This window comes from Boleophthalmus pectinirostris, unplaced genomic scaffold (genome assembly GCF_026225935.1).
Source record: "Boleophthalmus pectinirostris isolate CB_2022bp ecotype Guang Dong unplaced genomic scaffold, ASM2622593v1 HiC_scaffold_2, whole genome shotgun sequence".
NCBI lineage: Eukaryota > Metazoa > Chordata > Actinopteri > Gobiiformes > Gobiidae > Boleophthalmus > Boleophthalmus pectinirostris.
In genome coordinates, this window is record NW_026571152.1 from 39,173,506 (window position 1) to 39,195,343 (window position 21,838).

A 21,838-nucleotide genomic window follows, 5' to 3' on the forward strand; every position below is an offset into this window, starting at 1 on the left:
GAGTTTGGTAAACTTGTTCTGTTCTGTTGTTTATGTTATAGTTTATCTGAAGAACTGTTCATATGTGACGTTAACAGTCTGTTGTTCTCTCTTCTATTGTTATTACTAGAACTTGACTTTCAACAGGAAATGTCAATTCAATATATTTCCCCCCAAAAGTGCAACTTATATATGTTTTTTTTTCTTGTTCGTTGCACATTTTTTGGCTGGTTCGACTTATACTCCGGAGCCACTTCTAGCCCGAAAAATATGGTGTATATATATATATGTGTCTGCAAGCCTCAGTGAGCTTAATTTGACTGGAGCCGAACGCTACGGGTCACATCACGCTCAGTTCTTTCACTTCTCTACACTGTCTATGAACCCACACAGTTCTTGCTTCCCCACCATGCTGCTTTAGAATAGAATTAGCTTCCTTCTACATTGTACTTTTTACATCTTCTATATTATTTTAACTAAACAGCTTCACAAAGAACTACCAATAAATACAGATGAGGTACTTTTGCTGCATTGTCATCCCGTAATGTCCCTTGTACTTCAAAAACATACTTCATAACATTAGATTTTTGTTTCTTTCACATGTTTTTTTGTTGTTTTGTGTGTGTGTGTGTGTGTGTTCATCATGTGGCCGGATGAAAATACCCTGTTTCAGCATTTTACGTAGATTTCGTAAACCAGGAAACAAACTCACAGTCTTCTCACAGCTCAAACCGACTTTAGTGAAAATCTGTTCGCTTCCCTGTTTTGTATTTTGTCTGCTAGAGACCGAATAAAGATTACGGTAATAAGACCATCACTTTCCATCCACTTTTGAAACACAACTCCAACCAGAACCGACGGAGATAATATTTCAAAGAGAACAGAAAGTCACACCCATGTTTTCCAGGGGAGTTATTGGAATGGAAAGTGAATATATGTACTACCTGTCAAAAGTTTGGACTCACCCCCTCATTTAATGTTATTTTCTTCTTTTTTCTTACCACTTTTTACATTTTATATACATACAGAAGACACCAGAAAGGGCTGGTGCTGTTTAAACATATGTTACATAAATTAAAATGACTTAAATTAAGAATATTTTACTTTATTTGAGTTGATTCAACTTGACAAGTAAAATTATCAACTAATGGAATAAGTGTGTTTTTCTTAATTCAAGCAATGTTCAATTTTGTTTCTTATTTTAAGTGCAAAAAGTTGTTATTTTTCTTTCTCTTTTTTTTTTGAAATCTTAATTCAAGTCATCTTAACTTGACTAGATTTTGTTTTTTGCAGTGAAGGTTTGGACTCACGCTCTCATTATATGTTTTGTTTTCTTCTTTTTTCTTACCACTTTCTACATTTTTATATACAAACAGAAGACATCCAACATATGAAGCAAGATATATGGCATTATTTAGTAAAGAAACAAAGTGAAATAAATGTACAAAATATTTTTCGACAAACTAAAGGATGGCTGCTTTGAGGATTTGTTTTTTTTATTTATTTAAAGCTGCATTGTGTAACCGTCTGAGCCAAATTACTGGTTAGAGTTGGGGAGGTTCGACCCCACTCACAGTAAGAATAGATTTATGTCAGCAATAAATAACACCTATAGTTGAATAAATATGAGAGATTAGTTTAAAGCCATACTGTGGACAATTTAAAGTATTAACATCTCCATGGAGACAAAAAGGTTGGGGACCCTCTCCAGAAATGTATTTATTTATTTTATTTAATTTTTATTTTTATTTGCTACACAATTCCATAAATCTTACTTCATATATTTGATCATATATTTTTTGTATATGTTTAAAAATTAGTAAAAATATAGAAAAAACATGAATGTGAGTCCAAAGATCTGACATTTACATTTCTATTTTCTTCTTTTTTTTCTTCTTCTTCTCTTTTTGACGTTATGTTTTGGCCCATGCTGTTTTTCTTGGGTTGTTTGTTTTCTTGGGTTACGTACGTCTACTGTAAATTTCGTCATTGCCTGGGATCCAGAAAACACATTTCTCCATTGTGGACTTGCCAGGAAAATTTCCTCATCTGTTATTGTGAGTGGTGTAGACGTACTCAAAGTAAAAGTAAAAGTATCACATGAACAGATCTACTTAAGTACAAGTATTAAAGCACCTGTTTGTCAAAGTATTTCTCAGATTTTGAGATCTTATAAAGCTTCAAATGTAGTGATTCTGATACAGATTTGTGCTGAGTTTTGTTCAGTTTATTGTTTTCTTAGCTGTTTTTATTTATGACCTTGTTTTTAAAAAATTACCCCTCTTTTCTCAAACAATAATTAATAATACTTTTACTTTTGAGTCCATGTAGTGTAGTAGAAATTACAGATACTTGCTCTCAAATGTAGTGAAGTAGAAGTAAAAGCTACAGACTTTAAAATCTGCTTACGTAAAGTACAGATCTCTAAAATGTTTAGTTAAAAGTTGCTCTGTGTAACTTTTCTGGTGGAGGGTTTCACTTTCTTGTCTCCATGGAGATATTACTGTTTAGCCTGAATTATTCCACTGTATGGAAATAAACATTGTAATCACAATAGAGACAGGTTAACGGTCAGATCTGTGGAGAAGCAAGCTTGCACATGGTAAAAATTAATGTTTTTTGAGGTATTTTTGAGCTATAAACACCTGTAACTGAACAAATGCAAGGCAGATATCTGTAATGCCCTACCGTGGAACATTCCAGGCAAATTAGTGAGCAAGTAGCAAACACTTCACCTTAGAAATTACACAGTGAACCTTTAACTTATGCTACTCAAATTACATTTAACTTGATTTTAGTAGATTTGACTTGACAAGTGAAAATTTTTATTAATTTTTTTCTCGATTCAAGCTAAAGAAGATCTAAGACCTTGTTGCTTATTTTAAGTGCAAAGAGTTGTTATTTTTCTTAACTTTTGTGTAACAAGATATATTTTCTTAACCTGATTCATCAGACGGTTTCACTTCGTGGAAACTGTCTGACTTCGCAACATTAGGATTCGTTCGCTTGACGGTAGGCGGGTACTTTTTTTTATTTAACCAATCCCTGCTATTTGGTCTTGATGTATGTAATGCACCAAATCCTGTAGGAAGAAGGACAATAACGTCTTTTCCCCTTGATAAAATTCACTAAACATTCTCTTTGTTCCGGCTTTAAATCCTCGATCTCAGGAATCGTTGCCAACACAAAATGTCTGTTTTCGTCTACATCCATCTCGACGCTTTGTTTACTGTTGTGCTGTTCCACAAAAGGGACGCAGACAGACGCGTAAGTTTGATGACATGGCTTCACAGCTCTTCACTGATTGGCTGGTTCGCGGTCTACAACTTCCGAGGTTCTTGCAAATCATCTAGTGTATTCTGATTCCTGACCTAGTCGCTGGAGAGAATTGAAATTGAGCAAAAGCACTAGGTGACGGCAGCCTGTCTAGTATTTTCTTATTCTGAGTACGAAAGGTCTTGTTTCATTGGTAGATGATTTGACTTGTCATGTGAAATTGACTTCAAATCTTTATTTAAGTCATTTTAGCTTGTCAAGAGTTTAGTTTTTGAAATGTACAGTGCGTTTACTACTTTTACTTTGCTACATTCCACCACTGTTTAACCTCTTCTCTGTATTTCTCTCTTCTCTTTTAGACGGTGGAGAAAGAAGACCGGATACTCAACATTTCGGACATAAAATCAGAAGACAGGATCAGTGTTCCAGAGCTACCACCGAAAGACCCCGTCCCTGCCCTGGAACAGCCCCCAGTGCAGCTCCCGACCCCCAGCCCTTCCTCTTTTCAACGCCATCACACCCAAAGCCCGTGTGAAGACAGCCCTGACAGTCCACCGCAGCCTGAACCGAGAAGAAACCAGAATCCTGTCGCTGAAATCCAACCACAGCAAACTCAGAACGACACGGACACACGCTCTTCACGCGATTTCGCCCTGGCAACCTCTGTTTTTCCCTCTGTGCTGGAAGAGGAGAAAACTACACAACATCAGGTGCTTCTAGTTCCCGATAGAGACGCGAAAACAAAAGAAAGCGGAGAACTAAACAGCTCGGTTGTTGAGGAAATGAGTGTTGAATTTCCAGCTCCGGTCAGTAACAGTGAACTGAACACGCAAACACATCTTCCAGAAATGAACAAAGAATCTGAAAATGCAAATATACTCCAAGAAAAACAGAATAACGAGGATCAGGAAGCTACTAAAGAGAGTCAAATTCCCATAGAAAATATTCCTCTTATTCAAATATCGAGTATAGAAGACACGCAGGAAGTAGAAGCCGCCATGTGCACTGGAAATATTCAAGACAATAGTAAATCTTTACCAGTAACTAAACCTATTTTGACAGGTTTTGAGCATGACGTTAAAACAGTTCCAGAAATTCACATATGTTCCACAGAAGAAATTCCAGAAGTCCAGGTGGTTGTTCCGGTGATTTGCGTGGAGGACGAAATTCTGACTCCAACCATAGAAATAACTCAGCCGGATGTCATAGAAGGTCCCGTACCGATCCTTAATCTACCAAAAGAAAACGAGCCCGCCGTTTCACAGAAGGAGTTTGACAATTGGCCAAATATCATCCAAAACGATTACGTGTCAGATTTTTGTATGCAGCTCGAGCCAGAAAAAGCCGAGGCCCAAACAGAGGAGCTCCCCCAGGTTCATTATCCGATTATTCCGATTATAAATGTGTCGTGTACGGAGGAGGGGATGGAGCAGGTCTCGGAGATAAGGCCGTCACTTGAGACTGTGGAGCTGCCGGTGTGTGCGCCCGTGCTCGTCGTCCAAACAGCAGAAAGCGGAGATACACGTGAGCAAGAACTCAGCGAGCAGAAGGAGAAGAGTGAACCCAGAGAGGAGACTAAAGTTGTAGAGAAGGTAGAGCCGATAGAGAGCGCTGGAGCTGGACACGGAGACACCACGGCTCACGTAGAAACAGCAGAGCTCAGAGAAGTGCCAGTGTCTGAGCAAATATGTGAAAGGTCCGAGCTTGGAGAATTAATAAAACACAAAGAGACATTAGAGATACAAAGAGAGACGCCTGAGCACAGAGAGACAGAGCCAGCTGCCTCTGCTGTGAGTGAAGCTGCTGTGAGGGAGTCTGGAGCTGCTTCACAAGAGGAACCTAAACTCAGTGAAGCTCAGACCCAGGGTGAGGTGCAAGAACAGAGTGGAGCAGAGAACAGGCTCACAGTGGCCTACGAAACACCAAAGACTGATGTGAATGTGCTGTCTCTGAGTAAAACAGTGGAGGCCAGTATAGAGAGTGAAATCACCCAGTCTCTGAAAGAGGCGCGCATAGAGAGCTTCATGTCTGTGGAGAGGCTGAGCTTTAAGCCCCCGCTGTACCCCTCCCTGAGCCCGGCCAGTCTGAGGAAGTTCATGAAGGCCTCAGGTGAAGCAGACTCTGCAGGAGACAGACAGAGCGACAAAGCCGAGGACTCTCTGAGCGGCGGCTCTACCCCCACCTCGTCTCTGTCCTGTGAGAGCAGCCCCCGCCTCAAACGCAGAGACAGCCTCTCGCTCATCCGCTCCGCCACCCCCGAGGAGCTCGCCTCAGGGGCCCGCCGCAAGATCTACATCCCCAAAACCAAAGAGGAGAGTGAGGACAGCAGCGCTAAGAAGGACAGTCCCTACATGTCTCCCGGACAAGCTCGACGTACGACCTATCTACAGCCGCCCAGTGGCTCCAACACCCCCCCTGTGGAGAGACGCTCCCCTCTGCTCAACCGGCGGAAGGCCACGCTGGAGGTGCCCAAAGTGGTGGAAGAAATACCTGTGCCTGAAGAAGTCAGCACCAAACGAGAGGAGAAACCAGGAGACAAGAAACCAGATCCACTTAAAGGTACATGTTTTTATAAATATAAATGACACTTTTTATCCAGCCAAAACTGAGAATGAACTGACAAATCCCTGTGTGTTTGTGTGTGTGTGTGTCTCTGTGTGCGTGTTTGTGTATGTCTGTGTGTACATCTGTGTATGTGTGTCTGTGTGCAGCTCCTCAGGTGATCCGTAAGATCCGGGGTGAGCCGTTCCCTGACGCCTCTGGACACCTCAAACTCTGGTGCCAGTTCTTCAATGTTCTGAGCGACTCCACGATTAAGTGGTACAAGGAGGAGCAGGAGATTCTGGAGGTGCAGAGGAGGTGTGTTCACACTTTAGCTTAGTATAATTTTATTATAATGAACTAAATATGTATATATATTATAAGTTATATTAGCTCATAACTACTAAGTATGTGTTAGGTGGAATATTACACACACTGATCAAAGTCTGACACCAGTGTTCTGTGAAATAAACTAAGTGGATACAAAATATGATTCATCATATGCAGTACGTATATTACATTTTCAGTTCTACGTTATGCGGTTTGTTTCTGTCATACAGTTACAGGTACTGCAGAAATAAGTCTGTGTGAAAAGAGAAGTTACTCGAGCAAAACATAAAATGACAAGACATTTCCTTTTTTAAACCAAATCACAATTATAGCTCAACAGTGACGCTGCGGAGGCACGAGTGTGGGCCGGTTTCTGTATGAATAAAATGTTAGTTTCATAGGAAATACACTGATGATACAGCTAACCCACAGTGTATTTACCATACTGTATAGTGGATACTCTATAATATAGTTTTAAATCTATTATAATTAAGTAAAAAGGTTCCAGCACTGGGACCATACACCATCAGATTTTCAGATTCACAGTGGACGTGTCTTTATTAATCTCTATAAATCAGTACAGGGCATAAGATATTTTTGGTATGTGCTATGAAACCCAGGAGTACTGTTACTATAACTTATGAAACACTTCTTCACTTTGACGCTGGAAATAGCTTGGCGTGTGACAGTGACCCCTTGTGGCTGAAACCTGTGCTGTTCTTCTTTCTCTGTGCAGTGGAGGAGATGAGACTCAGGTCGCTCTGGCCATCGTTCTGGCCTCGAGTCTGGACTGTGGAGTCTACGGCTGCTCCATAAAGAATGAATATGGCAGCGACACCACGGACTTCCTGCTCAGTGAAGATGGTGAATGTGCATGAGAAATAAAACTACATGAAAATACATTTATGGTGATTTAACATTTTAAACCTTTTTTCTTTAGTCATGGCGGAGATTCTGCTCAAAGACGACTTGGAAGGTACAAGTATTCTTCTGTTTAAATCTGTCCACATTAGTCTTGTGTTATGAAAAGGAAGGAGGACATGGGTCTTTATTATATTTTAATGCTAAATGATGCACATTATTTTAGAACAGGAGTCTTCAACCTTTTTTTCTCCAGTGAGCTCCTTAGAGAGCTATTGATTTTATTGATTATTGATTTTAGCGGCCACAAAAAATTGAATGATAAGAAAGAGGGCAAGTCTTTGGGTACAGTTAGATGCCTATAAAACATAAACCACTGTCCATTTATTAGTGAAAAAAGTTGAGCTTCCAAATTATGCATTTACAATAGTAATAGGAAGGTAATTACCCAAATTTTTGTTATTTAAAAAAAAAAAGTATTTCCCTGTTTTTCCCATATTTATTTTTTTATTTATTCAATTTAATTATTATTTTATTTATTTTTATTATTTTTTATAGTTTTATTTTATTATTATGTATTTATTATTTTATTTATTTATTTATTTTTCCCTACTGGAGACAACGGAGGAGGGTAATGCGTTGGAGGTTTGGGGAATAAAATAATGGTGACATTATATTACTACTAATTGTTTTTTCTGTGACATCTGCTTTATGTGCACAAGTTAGTCATCCGCACAATGGTATAAATTTAATATGAAGGTTGTCAGATTAAAAAGTATCAAATTATAGCTATTTTCAGTTTGTGGAACCCTGGTATAAGAAGATTAAAAAACTACTACTTACTAAACAAGATTTATGATTAACAAGCAATAAAAGGCTTACCTAGTTTTCCCTAATTTGGCTTTAATGTAATTTTACTTCCCGTTTAATTAAATAACACATTTTATTGGTTAATTTTTAAATAACGTGTCAATAAGTAACCATACAGTACCCAGGGCCCTGAGAAAAACAACACGTTTTGTTTCATTCACACGTTAGTTTGAGTAACCCTTTATTATTAGTTCGTCTACACCTCCAAAGCTCAAAATACTCAGTTCCCCCTTGTGATGTCATGTAGTGGGTGAAAGGTTTTAAGTAAACAGCTTCTTTTAGTTTTAGTTTACTAGAGAACACACTGGAGTTTCACTTCCTGTGGAACAAAGTGTTTTCTGTTTGAGAGAAGAGCTCAGTCTAAATGTGTTGGATTATTGTGTTATACATTTGTGAATGAAAAAAAAAACACAACTTCATGTCTGTTTTTGATGAGAAAACAACATTATAACATCAGAAAATAGCGTAACACGGGCCCTTTAAAGCTGTTCTTGTGTTCTTCAGTGGGAGAGGAGATTGAGATGACCCCGCTGCTGTTTAACAGAGGCCTGGCGGACTCGGGGACCTGGGGAGGGAAGTTCTTTGGTCGGATCATGACTGAGACTGTGCACCTGGGCGAGGGCTGGACTCACAAGACCAGCAGAGTGAAGGTCATCTACGGCCTGGAGCCCATCTTCGAGTCTGGGACCTCCTGCATCATGAAGATCCAAAACCCAATCCCCTATGGGACCAAACTGGAGAGCAACCTGGCTGAGAGGAACCAGGAGATCACCAAACAAGTAAGACAGAGTGAACAGGGAGTACATGAATCCTTCAGGTACATATACTTTACCAAAAATCACCACTAATAATAAGATGGAGATAGGATGGAATGGAGATAGGTGCCTGGTTGAAAGAAGGGTCAGACTCTGTGCAGTAATAATTTCAGTAGTTCAGTTGGTAGAGTGTTGAAGGTTGGCGGTTCAAATATTTTCTCTCAACATAAACATCATTGGTGAAGTGATCAGATCCACTGACTCACAGTTTGCCAGTGCGATTCCAGCTGAGGGCAACGGACCCCACACTCATCTGTGGGGCCCGTTGCCCTCAGCCCCTAACCCCTTCCACACATTCATGTTTCTGCACACACTGGTGTATGAATGTGTGTGAATGGTTCCTTGATGTAAAGCGCTTTGAGTTCCCTGGAGATGGAACAAGTTTACAAGTTCAATACTGTTCAATTCAACTTTATTTGTACTGCAAATTTTACTAACACAAAGTCTTTAAAGTGCTGCACAGAGACCCAATATAAATTAAACACATTAAATCAGGGGTGTCAAACTCATTTTGGTCCGGGGGCTGTATCCAACCTACTTTGATCCCAAAGGGGCCGGATCAGAAAACTCATGTCATATAATCCCCAAAAATAGCAATAAGTTCAAATATTTGTGCTGAGAAACACAAATCTATTACAGAAATCTTTTTTAATTGATGAACTCTTTCTTTTACAAAATAATATATAATTATGAACAACTTGAAACTTTAAGAAAAATGCAATTTCAACACAATGTTTTAACATTAACTTGTATGCAAATAGGAATAAGTCTGTTTTTGTTGGAAAATCCTGCACTCGGCTCCACTTTTCTCATTTTTGCATTTTTCTGATGAGGGTGTCACGGTCAACAGTCAAAACGATCGTCCTTTAAGAGCGTTTGGAAAGAGACAAGTCTTCATTTATGCTGCTCTGGTGGGAGGGGCCACGCACAGAGACACTGGAGATGCTGCTCTGATAAACACCGTAGAAAATTAACAATATTTTAATAGAAAATATAATTTAAATATTATAGTAGAAAATCAGCTGAGGGCCAGAATAAAAGTCTTGGAGGGCCGGATCCAGCCCCCGGGCCTTATGTTTGACACCCCTGCATTATATAAAATAAAGCATAAAATAAACAAATAAGAAAGTAAACCAAAAACATACAAAAATACTAACATTAGCCAATAGAAAAATAGCAAATATGAGAAGTTTAGGGCCAATATTTAGGGCCAGTGTTGGTCAGTGAATCATTTTATTACTCCAGTTATAGATCAAAAATAATGGAATATTGATTGAACCAATATCTTGGAACTGATATATACAGTGCATCAAGATTTCCATTATCTGCACCGATATCTGAAACCTGAATCATATCAGTGCATCCCTCATAATAATGACCATTGACCATTTTCTTGTGTTGTGTCCACAGGAGTGTAAAGTTCAGAACATGATTCGTGAATACTGTAAAATCTTCACAGCGGAGTCTCGAGTCAATGAGAACTTTGGCTCTGCTCTAGAGTAAGAACGATGAATAAAACTGGATACTGAAGTTTGTTGAAGAATTGCCTGTGTTTAATGTTCGGTGTGACTTTGGCAGAGTGGTCCCGCAGTATCTGATGTACCGACCTGCAAACTCTGTGCCGTACGCCACAGTGGAGGCGGAGCTGCAGGGACCCTTCCAGGCGTACTGCTGGGTGGACTCTGGCAAACTGAACTCAAAGGGGGGTTCTGAGGTCGAGCAGAAGTGCTGCACTTTCCAACACTGGCTCTACGAGTGGACCCACAGCAACCTCCTGCCCACGAGACTGGAAGGTACGGCCCTGTGGTTTCACAACTTCAATGGTGAAATAGGAGTTTGGCTTTCTAGTGGCTGTCCATGGTTTTCAGAATGATGAGAAATCAGGACAATTGTCAAAGTGGTTAACAATTTAAAACAACATATCTTTTGGAGGATGGAGGCTATAATAGGAAGCTGATCGAATGACATTTGACAGAGTGAGGTTAAATTTTGAACTTCAACTTCACGTTTTAATAACATATATATATAATAATAATATCTTAGATGCTATAGTGCAGACATGTGAAATTCAGGCCCGGGGCCAAATTTGTAGCCTAATTCATCAACCATTTTCCATTCATAGAAACCGTCTGACCTTGCAGAACTCGTTCACTTTACGATAGGCAGGTATTTGGTAGTCACGTATGTAATGCACAGCTAACGGGGCTAACTGGTATATTAAGCTTTTCCCAAATCCCATATGAAGAAGGAAAATAACGTCTTTCCCCTTGATAAAATTCATCAAACATTCTCTTTGTTTCGGCTTTAAATTCTCGATCTCGGGAATCGTTGACAACACAGAATATATGGCTCCTTGCTGATTGGCTGGTGGCCGAACTTGCACTTCCGGGGTCTATTGTATTTTGATTCCTGACCTAGTCGCTGGAGAGAAATGAAATTGAGCGGAAGCACTAGATGGCGCCACCCTGGCTACCAAATTTGTCCCGTGATATAAATATATGTGGTCCGCGAGATCATATTGAATATGTATTAGAGCTGCCCGCCGGTTACAGACAAGCTATAGAGACATTATTTATTTAAAATGTTGTTATTATTTTATATTCTGCTTGTTCTGGATTCAATGTTTAAGCAAAACTATTATTAAACATTTATTTTAATAAGAAAAAGTTTAACATTACATATCTCGAAAGAAGATGCAGATGTTGTTGAAATTTTTCATTAAATATTTAGTTTGGCCCAAGAATTTGTCACAGGTTTTAATCTTGGCCCTCTGTGAATTTGAGTTTGATAGCCCTGCCATAGTGCCTTCTACAAACAAAAGACCATGTTGTTTCATTCCTTCTTAAAGACCATGCTGTGTCACAGCTGTGTACTGTACTGTACTGACCCTACGCCCTTCTGCTGTAGAATTATATTTACCCTCTCCTCTGTGTTCTCGACAGGTGTTGATTTTAAAATTACCAACATCAGAGTTGCGACCAAGTCCAAAGGGTCAGTATTTACAGCTTAAAGCACACACCTGTCTGCTGTCCGGATCATAACCCTTTGACTTGTGCCCTTCAGATACCAGGGCCTGTCCGAGCGTGGCTCTCCTGAAGTGTTTGACCAGTTCATCACTCACCATCAGTGCAACTACTACTGTGGACCTCCTGGGTCTGAGGCCCCTCAAATCCATGGACAGTCTCCAGCCGCCCTCAAAGATGAAGGGATCCAGGAGCCCGCTGCTGAACCGTAAAATGAGCGTAGGATCCGGAAGTCCACACATGCCAAAGAAGGCCTCACTCAGCCCACATTCACAGAGAAAAGCTGGAACCAGCCCCAAGGCGCCGAGAAAGAATCAGGAGGCAGAGGACAGTAAAAGCAAGGCTGTAGAGAGCAGGTAGGAGCCAGGGTGCTAATGACATGTTTTTAGATTCTAATTATTTATTGTATAGATCTAGTAATTATGATCATGATGAGCACAAGGATGAGAAGACACTGAACCTTTTTGTTAAAACCAAACTGTGAATGTAAGATTTGTCTTATGCATTTTGGCGGTCAGCCGTTGTCTTTGACTGACGCCAGACTGTAGCGTGTTTTTTCTGTGAAAAGCCTCACAGCATTATCTCATGGACGAGAAGACAAGAAGCGCCTCTTATGTGTAACAGCTCAGAGCGGATCAGGTCACGTGTGGAGCGGCTTGTTCCTTGGACTGTGGCAAACCCAAGATCTGGATTATTTATTTAAGAAGGAGTGTCAAAAAAAAAAAAAAACAATGACTGCAATCAAAGGCTCCTAACTGAAGTGCCCTGCTCAGATACCGGCTAAATGACAAAGATAATACGTAAGCCATTCTAACTGATACCTTGCTTGATCTCGCTCTTCACTTTGCATGAATCGTTAGACTGATCAGAACTACAGTGTATTTGGTGTTAAGAGCTGATGATGCCAGTATTGTGAAATGTGTAGCAAAGGAGAGAAGAAGTGCTGGAGACTGAGGGTGCGTTTACACTTGTCCTAGTTTCAGCCCAGTTTAGTCCTGATCATAGACCTTAAATGTAAATGGACATAGCTAACCTGCTAGTCACCACGTTTCAAATAGGAAATGAGCATGGACGCGCTTCCGGCTCCATCGACACTGGTTCCAAGTCACTTAGTATTGAAAAAACAGCCCTCCTCTATGAAACTGCTGCTGTCAGATCTGTCATTTTGATTTGTGATTGATAAAACCCGTTCTACGTGATCCTGGCATTTTTATTTTGTTGTTTTGTCAAGATATGAACTTTTTTTTTCAGTTTTTTCCCCGAGAACACTCCCTCTAGCATTAGCAACAGGTTTGATTGAATGCGAAAAGGAAGGGACATTCAACACCTTCAACAGCCTTGTTCCTGATTGACGCTTTGATTGGTACGACACTCGCAGTAGGAATTACAAATACCGTAAAATACCAAATAATAGCCGGGGCGTTTATTTGTTTCAAACAGACCAGGGATTTATTTGAGACCAGGCAGCAATTTGGGGCAGGCGATGAATTCATTCCTCACAAAAATCTCAGCAAAACTGGGAAAATATGGTACTCAAATTCTTTTAACCAGTATGACTATAGTTGACAGGGCTCAGAAGCGTTGCCGTTATACAACATGGCGATTACTTTGTCAAGCTTATGGGCTACGATTTCTGCCGCGTCATCCTCTTTGCCACAACTTTTCTCTTACGCCACAGCAGCTACGATCACATTGCTGCTTCTTTCGAATTGCCAAACTTAAGTAATATCACCAAAACTTCTAAAAACAGCTTCCATTTCCTGCCTGTTATGTTGCGCCATCTTTCTTTTTTACGTCACGTTGAAATAGGGATTTTACAGCAACATCATCTGTTCCTCCACTTTTTCAGTGACTGGATGCAGCGTTGAAAAAATATAGCCTATGCATTCAGTCACGCAACCAGTCTGGTAAAGTTAGGACTGAACTGAAGTCAAACTGCTTCTGTGTCAGGCTCTCTGTGGTGTCACTGCACTCATCATCATATTATTTATATATTTTCCGGACTATAAGTCACTCCGGAGTGTAAGTCGCACCAGCCAAAAAATGCGCAATGAAGAAAAAAAAAAACATATAAGTCATATCGAACTATAAGTCGCACTTTGTGGGGAAATATTTTTATAAAATCAGAGACCAGGAACTGATATTTCATCTTGAAGGACAAGTTATAGTAATAACAATAGAACAGAGAACAACAGGCTGAATCGGCGTTAGTTATGTTAACATAACATATTAACAGTTATTCAGATAATTATAGCATAAACAACAGAACATAAGTTTACCAAACTCACGATCTCACTCCAAATCACTAAATCCATTAAATTCTTCATTCTTGTTGTCACTTCTGCGCAACCTCCGGAGATAAACCATAGATCCATGAGGTAAACGGAGCGCCGCTTCCTCTTCTGTGTAGCTGTCGTCAGACTCAGCATCAGTTCCAGTTAGAATTATTCCGGCCTTTCTGAATCCTGACAGGATAGATTCAGTGTCATTGAAGTTCAGGCTTTGTCCATCCATCCAGTGACTTCAGGAAAGTTGCATGATGCACCCGCCCGATTACCATGAAGTTGTGTTCTCCATCTCCGCTTTCTGCCAGTTTCTCACACATTTCTCGTTCACTCCAATCTTTCTTTCTGCTGCTCGATTACTGTTTTTGGCTGAATATTTCACTATTTGTAGCAGGACAGCGGCTTTTTCTACAGGAGACATGCGCAGTAGAGTGCGAAGTGACAGTGGTACAGGATTAATAGGAGTAGCAGATACTGACACACAAGACTAGAGCCTCTCACGACTGTCAGTCTGAAAATTTTAATATACAACTCGCACAGGAGTATAAGTCGCAGGAAACACCCAAACTATGCAAAAAACTGCGACTTATAGTCCGAAAAATACGGTAAATAAAGCACAAAAAACGGGAAATGGGAGTTTGAGCAGCCTCCTCAGCAGCAGCCATAATGACTGTTGGGGGTGTCGGCATAAGCGACTTTCTATACAAACTCTGTGTTTATTTGGATCCAGCGGTTATTTATCAAAATATACCCCTGCACCCGGCTGTTAAGTTAAACTCGGATATTATTTGGTATTTTACAATATGGAACTTGGAGCTCCAACTTCTTGCTTATAAAGTCTTGCCCCGATGAGCTTCATTTGACTGGAGTCGAACATTCATATAGTCCACTTCTTTATACAGTCTGTGGTCCCGGTGTAGACTTGGTTTGGTCCTCTTCTAGTCTCTGTTTAGTCTCACTTTTTTGCTCGTGTGTGTGCAAATGTGAATGCACCCGTTTGTACATGAATGTGAATGAGTGACAAGAACATGTTTTTGTAATAAAAGTACATTTCTTTAAAGCAGGAGTGTTAATTCATTACAAAATACTCTTTCTGTACACGGTGTAATCGACAAAAACAAAAATAAAACATAGAAACACATAGAACATCTGGAATAATGCAGATAGGTGTGCTTAAAATGTACATATATTAGCTTGTATCATAAATATACTGTATTTTATCACAAAATTTCTATTTACAAAGCGCCTCAAATGAAAGGCTACAGCACCTACAGCATTCTGAGAAATAGATGGTGGAGTTTTGGATGTTTTCCCAGATGCCGCTGAATATCAGAGTGCCGTTATTAACAGTGCTGTGGAAGAGAGGCAGATCTGTCAGTAAAACACAGTAACAGACGATGACATATTTTGCTTTTTCAGGTATTTAGTGTTTAGTTAAAGGGCTTATATTATGCAAAATTGACTCTTGTGAGTTTTAACACATGTCAGAATGTTGTTACCTCATCAAAAACAGACCTGGAGTTGTGTTTTGTTTCATTTGTTTGAGGTACGCCACATTATTAGTCTGTCTGCACCTCGCAAGCTCAACATGCTTTTATTTATTTGTTTGTTTATTTTATTATTTGTTTGTTTATTTCATTCATAAAGTATAAAAAGACATTAATTAACAGTGTTCTAATATTAAATGTAGCAAACAAAGCAATGTTGTCTGCAGTGAGCGCTACACTGGAGAAACAAAACTGCCACTTCACAGACGAGAGAGCAACACAGGACCTCAGTCTGCTGTTCATCTCCATCTAAAAGCTACGGGCCACTCCTTTGAGGACAGTGAGGTACAGATTTGAGTCAGAGAAAATAATTGGTTTGAGAGGAAGATTTAAAGAGACTAGTTTTGTTAAGAAAGAAAATCCTTCCTTCAACAGAAATGGAGACCTCAGACACCATCTATCTCCTATTTACAACTCCATCCTGAGACTTAAAACAAAGAGAACAATAGGGGGAACCAGGCCAGGCCCAGAGGGGAATGATTCTGCTAACATGACCCCACACTCAGCACCGATGAATAGGCCGAGCAAACAAACACAAACTGTAAAAACAAATAGGTGTGTTAGTTTCAGAGTAGTTTCAGTGTAGTTAGCTCCTTCCTTCAGACAGATCTAAGACAGTGTTCACCAGCGTCTGACCAGAACAGAAGAAGCTTGGATGAGCTGCGAAACTTTTTCAACCTAAATAAACATTTTTCCAGTTGACAAATTTAATTTCTCCTTTGCCATGGCCTCTATATGGACAACTGAGGAATTGTAAACACTACAAGAAATTATTGAAAAGGAGCAGAAAGAAGAGTAATCTTATGTTATCTTTAAAACATTTCAAATCAATACATTTCATTTAAATTACAAATATTAATCAGTTGCAAACAGAAACCTTCACTTTTATGCACAATAGCTTATTTTTCTTTTTCATACATACATATTGCACTGGAATGTTTGTATTTTTAAAATGCCAATATTGCACTTGATCCTCTGATTTCTTTGTCAAGACTGTTCCATAAATTAACTCCATAACCTTGGTTCTGAATCTGGGTTTTTTAAACATGTAGGTTTCTTCTAAATTGTAGTGGCTTGTTTTTGAATATTTACAGGTGATCCTTGCACTTTGCTTTATGCACGACTCTGAGGAGAGGATCGTACATTTTCAACACTAACCACACAAATACACTGTTCCGCCTTGTGATGTTATGAAGTTGTAGTTTTCGAATTAACCTTTTTTTTTTTCAGAAGAGATTGAGTAGAAACTGAGACTGAGTTTTCCTGTTTGAAAGAAGAACTCAGTATAAATATGCAGGATTTGTGTGCTAAACATGTGAATGAAACAAAACACAACTCCAAGTCTGTTTTTGATGAGGAAACAACATTATAACAGATCAGAAATAGTGTAACATGGTCCCTTTAAAGTGAAAGTAAAGAAATCAGTGTGGTTGTGATTAGGAGAGTGGGTGTGAATCAATATTATAATTAAGCGCTTGTTCAAATCAATTGGACTTACCTTTTAAAGAGGTCTGTACAGCAGGTGTCAACGTCACTGATGTTCGCATGAAACGGGTTGTTTTGAAAAACATTGACACAGTCCGTGGGAGGCACAAACAGGATTCCTGAACAAAAGAACAGTGTTTTAGAGCTGTCCACTTTTTTTAGAGTTAGGTTAATAAATAACGCTGCACAAATAATCTCAACCAAACTTGAAATCTGAACTGGCAAAATTATCATATTCATGTCACTTCACATTTAATTTCACATTTCACTACTTATTTTGTTAATATGTGTTTATTCTGTGGTTTAGATCTGACAAAAATATTCTGAAATGTATGGGATTCTTGTATAATTATGAGAAAATTGAATATATTGAATTGCTGTGTTTCAGGTGACATCGCAACATTCTATAACAGACATGTCAAACTCAGGCCTGGGGAACCAAATTTGGCCCGTGATATAATTATATTTGGTCCGTGAGATCATATCAAATATGTATTAGAGCTGCCCACCGGCTACAGATAGACTATAGAGACATTATTTATTTAAAATGTTGTTATTATTTTATATTCTGCTTGTTCTGGATTTAATGTTTAAGCAAAACAATTATGAAACATTTATTTTAATAAGAAAAATTTAACATTACATATCTCAAAAGAAGATAAAACATGCAGATGTTGTTGAAATTTGTCAATAAATATTTAGTTTGGTTCACAACTTAGTCCCAGTTTTTAATTTTGGCCTCTGTGAATTTGGTTTTGACACTCCTGTTCTATAGGCCAATATTATTTAATACAGATGGGGGCAGGTAAAATGAATATTGTCCAACTTCAGATTTTTGTTGTAATAAGATTCCATATTTGGGAATTTACGTTTCAGATATTTCGTAGCAAAGTACCATCAAAGTAATCAATCAGGGAAAACTGTCTCTTGCCTCTAGTTCAGTGAGGTTCATTTGGTCTTACGATAATTTATGTTATTTGGTTCTTTTTTCAGTTTTTGTTTTCATACCTGACAGTTTCGACTGCTCACTGTGGTCTTCCTCAGAGTTACGTGATGTTCCTGTGACGTGTCTAGTCATCTTATTTAAACAGGTTTTGTCGCTGTCTTCCTACCGTTGGAGGCAGGACGACAGCGCCATCTGCAGTCCGACTTCCTCAGGACAATATCCCAGGTGTGTGAGAGTAAAAAAGCCCCCTCGTTTAAAGTCCCGTGGACACATTTCTATATTTTGGTTGCCTCTTTAATCCAGCAACGATGTTTGTCGTCCAATCCATAATGTGGTTCTCTCTTTTACAGTGTCAGAAATGGCCGATTTGAGTTGGTTCTGTTCTGCTTTGTGTTTTCTTGCTCTTATATAAACCGGGACGAGATTTTTTTTTTACTTTTCATTTTCAATATATAAAACCAAAAATAAGAAAACAAAAAAACAACTGTTTTCCTCATTATTTGTCTCCAAAACCAAAATGAAAAAACGGATAATGATAAATTTTTTCAGTTTTCGATTTTGTGTTTAAATGAGGAATGGAACAAACGGATAACGGTCGTTTCCCTTTTTCGTGACTGCGATGCCAGACTTTTGCACTGTATACGGACTGAACCAGGACTGATCCAGGTCTGGGACCAGACCAGAACCAGACCGAGACTGAGACCAGACCGAGACCAGACCGGGACCAGAGCGGGACTGAGGACCAGACCAGGCCGGGACCAGGCCGGGACCAGACCGGGATTGATACCGAGACCAGGCTGGGACCAGACCGGAGGCTCGGAGCCCACGGCTGGGCCGGAGCTCGAAGCTGAGGCTCAGACCCCATGGAGGCTCGGAGTCAAAGCTCGGAGTTCGCTCTGGTCCACTCTGGTCCTGGTGTGGTCTCGGTCTCAGTTCCGCTCTGGTCCCGCACTGGTCTCGGTCTCAGTCCCGCACTGGTCTCGGTCTCAGTCCCGCACTGGTCTCGGTCTCAGTCCCGCTCTGGTCTCGGTCTCAGTCCCACTCTGGTCCCGGTGTGGTCCTGGTCTCAGTCCTGTTCTGGTCCCGGTGTGGTCCCGAACCTGGATCAGTCCTGGTTCAGTTCATATGCAGTTTAAAAGTCCGGCATCGCAGTCATGGTAAACGGGAAACGGCCGTTATCTGTTTTTTCCATTCTTCATTTAAACACAAAATCAGAAAACTGAAAAAAACGAATCATTATCTGTTTTTCATTTTGGTTTTGGAGAAAAATAATGAAGAAAACTGTTGTTATTTCGTTTTCTTATTTTTGGTTTTATATTGAAAAATGAATGAACGAATGACAAACAGATTTGCCTCCACCGATGACAGCGCCAAAACCTGTATAAAGGTCACAACAGCAACATCACATGACCACTCTGAGGAAGATCTCTAGTGAGCAGTCGAAACTGTCAGGTCTGAAAACAAACTCTTGATCTGAAAAAAGAACCTGGTAACATCTCTTGCCCTTCGTCTGAAAGTATGAGATTGTCACCACCAATCTTCACTCTGTGTGTGGTTAAAATGTGCATCATCAACTGAATCAGATCTTAAAACCACAAAAATCACAAATAAGAAAATGTTTAACTTATTTTTTCCAACTTTGTGCAGTCCAGTAGCAGAAGGTCACTTGTTTTTTTTTTTACCTGCTATACACGCATTGACCATCGACACACACGTTCCGGTGATCATGGCTCTCAGCACAATACTGGAGATGTCACTTCTTCTGGTTGGACAGATGGACGCTTTAATAATAATCAAATAAAAAATATTGTTAGACATGTCAAATTCCGTCTATCAATAATACTAACATTGATACTTTGCAGTGACACTGGGAGTTTTCATTAACAACGATGACACAATGCACTTTGGCTGTAACGATATCAAAATCTCTGGATACGATATTTTCACGATATGTTGTGGAGGCTTACAAAACTGTGAATACACTACTTTTTCCCTTAAAATATCTTAACAAGACTTAATCCAAATAACTAAGATTTAAAAGTGCTTAGAATTGTTATTTCTTCATGTAGTCTGCGCTGCAATGGAGCAAAGGATCATGGTCTATGTAGTTCCCTCTGTTTTTTAGCTGTTGCTGCACGATAACAATGATTTTAAATTTGAGAAATTTGTAATTCGATCTGTTGTGATGGTCCACGATATTATTGAAAGACTTTTGACGATACAGAATCACGATATTGCAGTTATTGTTACATCCCTAATTCACACATTAGCAAACACTGACAGAAAAGATTAAGATTGTCTAAAAAAAAACACAAATTGGATTTAAACAACACATTTTGAGGAGCCTGTGATCAGTATGAGCGTTCATGGTCCAGTTTTTGGAGTTTGACTTTTCAAGAAAAAGGTCAGAGTGACTTGTGAGTGTAATTTTATGTGTGAGAGATTTGTTTAAGCGCACAACACATCTCATCTGTTGTAGTTCCAACTAATCCAGCTCTTTTTGGTCAGATTGTGTTACATTAAAACTCAGATAAAGTCTACACTGCAAAAAGCAATATCTAGGTAAGTTAAAATGAGTTAAATTAAGAACATTTAACTTTTTTTATAATAAGGCGACCAGATTTTCAAAATAAAAAACTGGGAGACCCTCGGTTTGGGGTGGTTGGTAATAGTAAAATTGTGAAACAAGTGCGTAATTAAGGAAAATTTGTAAGCACTTGGCTCATTCATGACGAACATGTGAGTCAGTATAGTCACATTTTCTTTGTGTTTTGGTAAGTTTTAAGCAGCGTTTCTATATTTTACCTAAACAAATGACACTTCATGCCTCTCTTTACTGTTGCGGGGTATCAGATTGGTCAAAAATAGGGACATTTGGGACATTTCTTGTATAAAACTGGGACAAATCACTGATTTTGTATAAATCTGCTGGGACAGGGGATGCATGGCTCAAAACTGGGACTGTCCAGTGTAAACAGGCAGAAGTGGGACCAAGTTTTTGTTTTGCAAGACTCAAGTAAGTCTCAAGTCCCAAGTCAAAGACAGGAAAGTCCAAGTCACTGCCCCATAAGTCCAAGTCAAGTCCAAGTCGTCTGCTTTGAGCTTCAAGTCATTTCAAGTCTTTAAACCAAAAAAGCACCAAATACAGCTTAGATTTACATGACTTTTAAACTAAATTGTACTTAAAAAGTCATGGTATATTTACATATGAGTATTTTTATAAGAGTTGTAGAAATACTAATGCTTCTCCTTTTAAATGTCTTGACAAGATCTTAGTGTGAATCATTACGGCCAGAACAGAAAGAATTAAGATTTTAAAAAAGAGCTATTTTGTCATGTATTCTGCACTGAAATGTAAGGATCATGTTCTTAGTAGTTCCCTCTGTTTTACTGTATTCTACTGTATATTACTGTAGTTCTTTTGAGGATACCACATCACAGTACTTCAGTTTCATCCAAAGTAACAAACAGAGAAGTGGGACGGACATGTTCCAGTTTGTCCATGTAAAATTAATCACCACATTTATCAACTGTAAAGAGAAAAGTATTTTCTAAAAACATATATTTTTTAGGAGATACATCGAGTTTTCTCAAGTCACAGGCCTCAAGTCCAAGTCAGGAGTCACTAAGCTTCAAGTCCAAGTCGAGTCCCAAGTCTTAGTCTATTTTATCAAGTCACAAGTCCTACAAATAGTGACTCAAGTCTGACTCGACACCTCTGTAAATAGGGACATATGGTCACTCTGTCTTGTGTGTGGCAAGATGTATTTTCATATTTTAAGTACAAAAAGTCTTGTTCTTGTTCAAGTGAATTGTACTCAAATCATGATAAAACTTTCTTAATTCTAGAAATCTTAACTTGGCTAGATTTTAGTTTTTG

At 39.2% G+C, this 21,838-nt stretch overlaps 2 protein-coding genes across 2 annotated transcripts in view; one reads left to right on the forward strand and one right to left on the reverse strand.

Moving 5' to 3' along the window:
• Nucleotides 1–2,505: 2,505 nt before the first annotated feature.
• LOC129409423 (alpha-protein kinase 3-like) lies at nucleotides 2,506–14,005 on the forward strand. Its single transcript, XM_055155429.1, has 11 exons — nucleotides 2,506–2,581; nucleotides 2,933–2,991; nucleotides 3,615–5,814; nucleotides 5,967–6,114; nucleotides 6,863–6,990; nucleotides 7,067–7,102; nucleotides 8,362–8,636; nucleotides 10,083–10,171; nucleotides 10,251–10,465; nucleotides 11,615–11,663; nucleotides 11,736–14,005. Exons 3-11 carry the CDS (start codon nucleotides 4,038–4,040, stop codon nucleotides 11,905–11,907), a joined length of 2,889 nt encoding a protein of 962 aa, XP_055011404.1. The 5' UTR covers nucleotides 2,506–2,581; nucleotides 2,933–2,991; nucleotides 3,615–4,037; the 3' UTR covers nucleotides 11,908–14,005.
• A 646-nt stretch (nucleotides 14,006–14,651) lies between these two features.
• The window catches only part of slc28a1 (solute carrier family 28 member 1), a 32,994-nt gene continuing 25,807 nt past the window's right edge, over nucleotides 14,652–21,838 (reverse strand). Inside the window, exons 16-18 of the mRNA XM_020920751.2 lie at nucleotides 19,641–19,739; nucleotides 17,026–17,131; nucleotides 14,652–15,332 (exon numbers count right to left, since the gene is read on the reverse strand). Of these exons, the coding sequence (XP_020776410.1) occupies nucleotides 15,212–15,332; nucleotides 17,026–17,131; nucleotides 19,641–19,739 (326 nt within the window). The 3' untranslated portion in view covers nucleotides 14,652–15,211. The remainder of the gene's footprint in view (nucleotides 15,333–17,025; nucleotides 17,132–19,640; nucleotides 19,740–21,838) is intronic.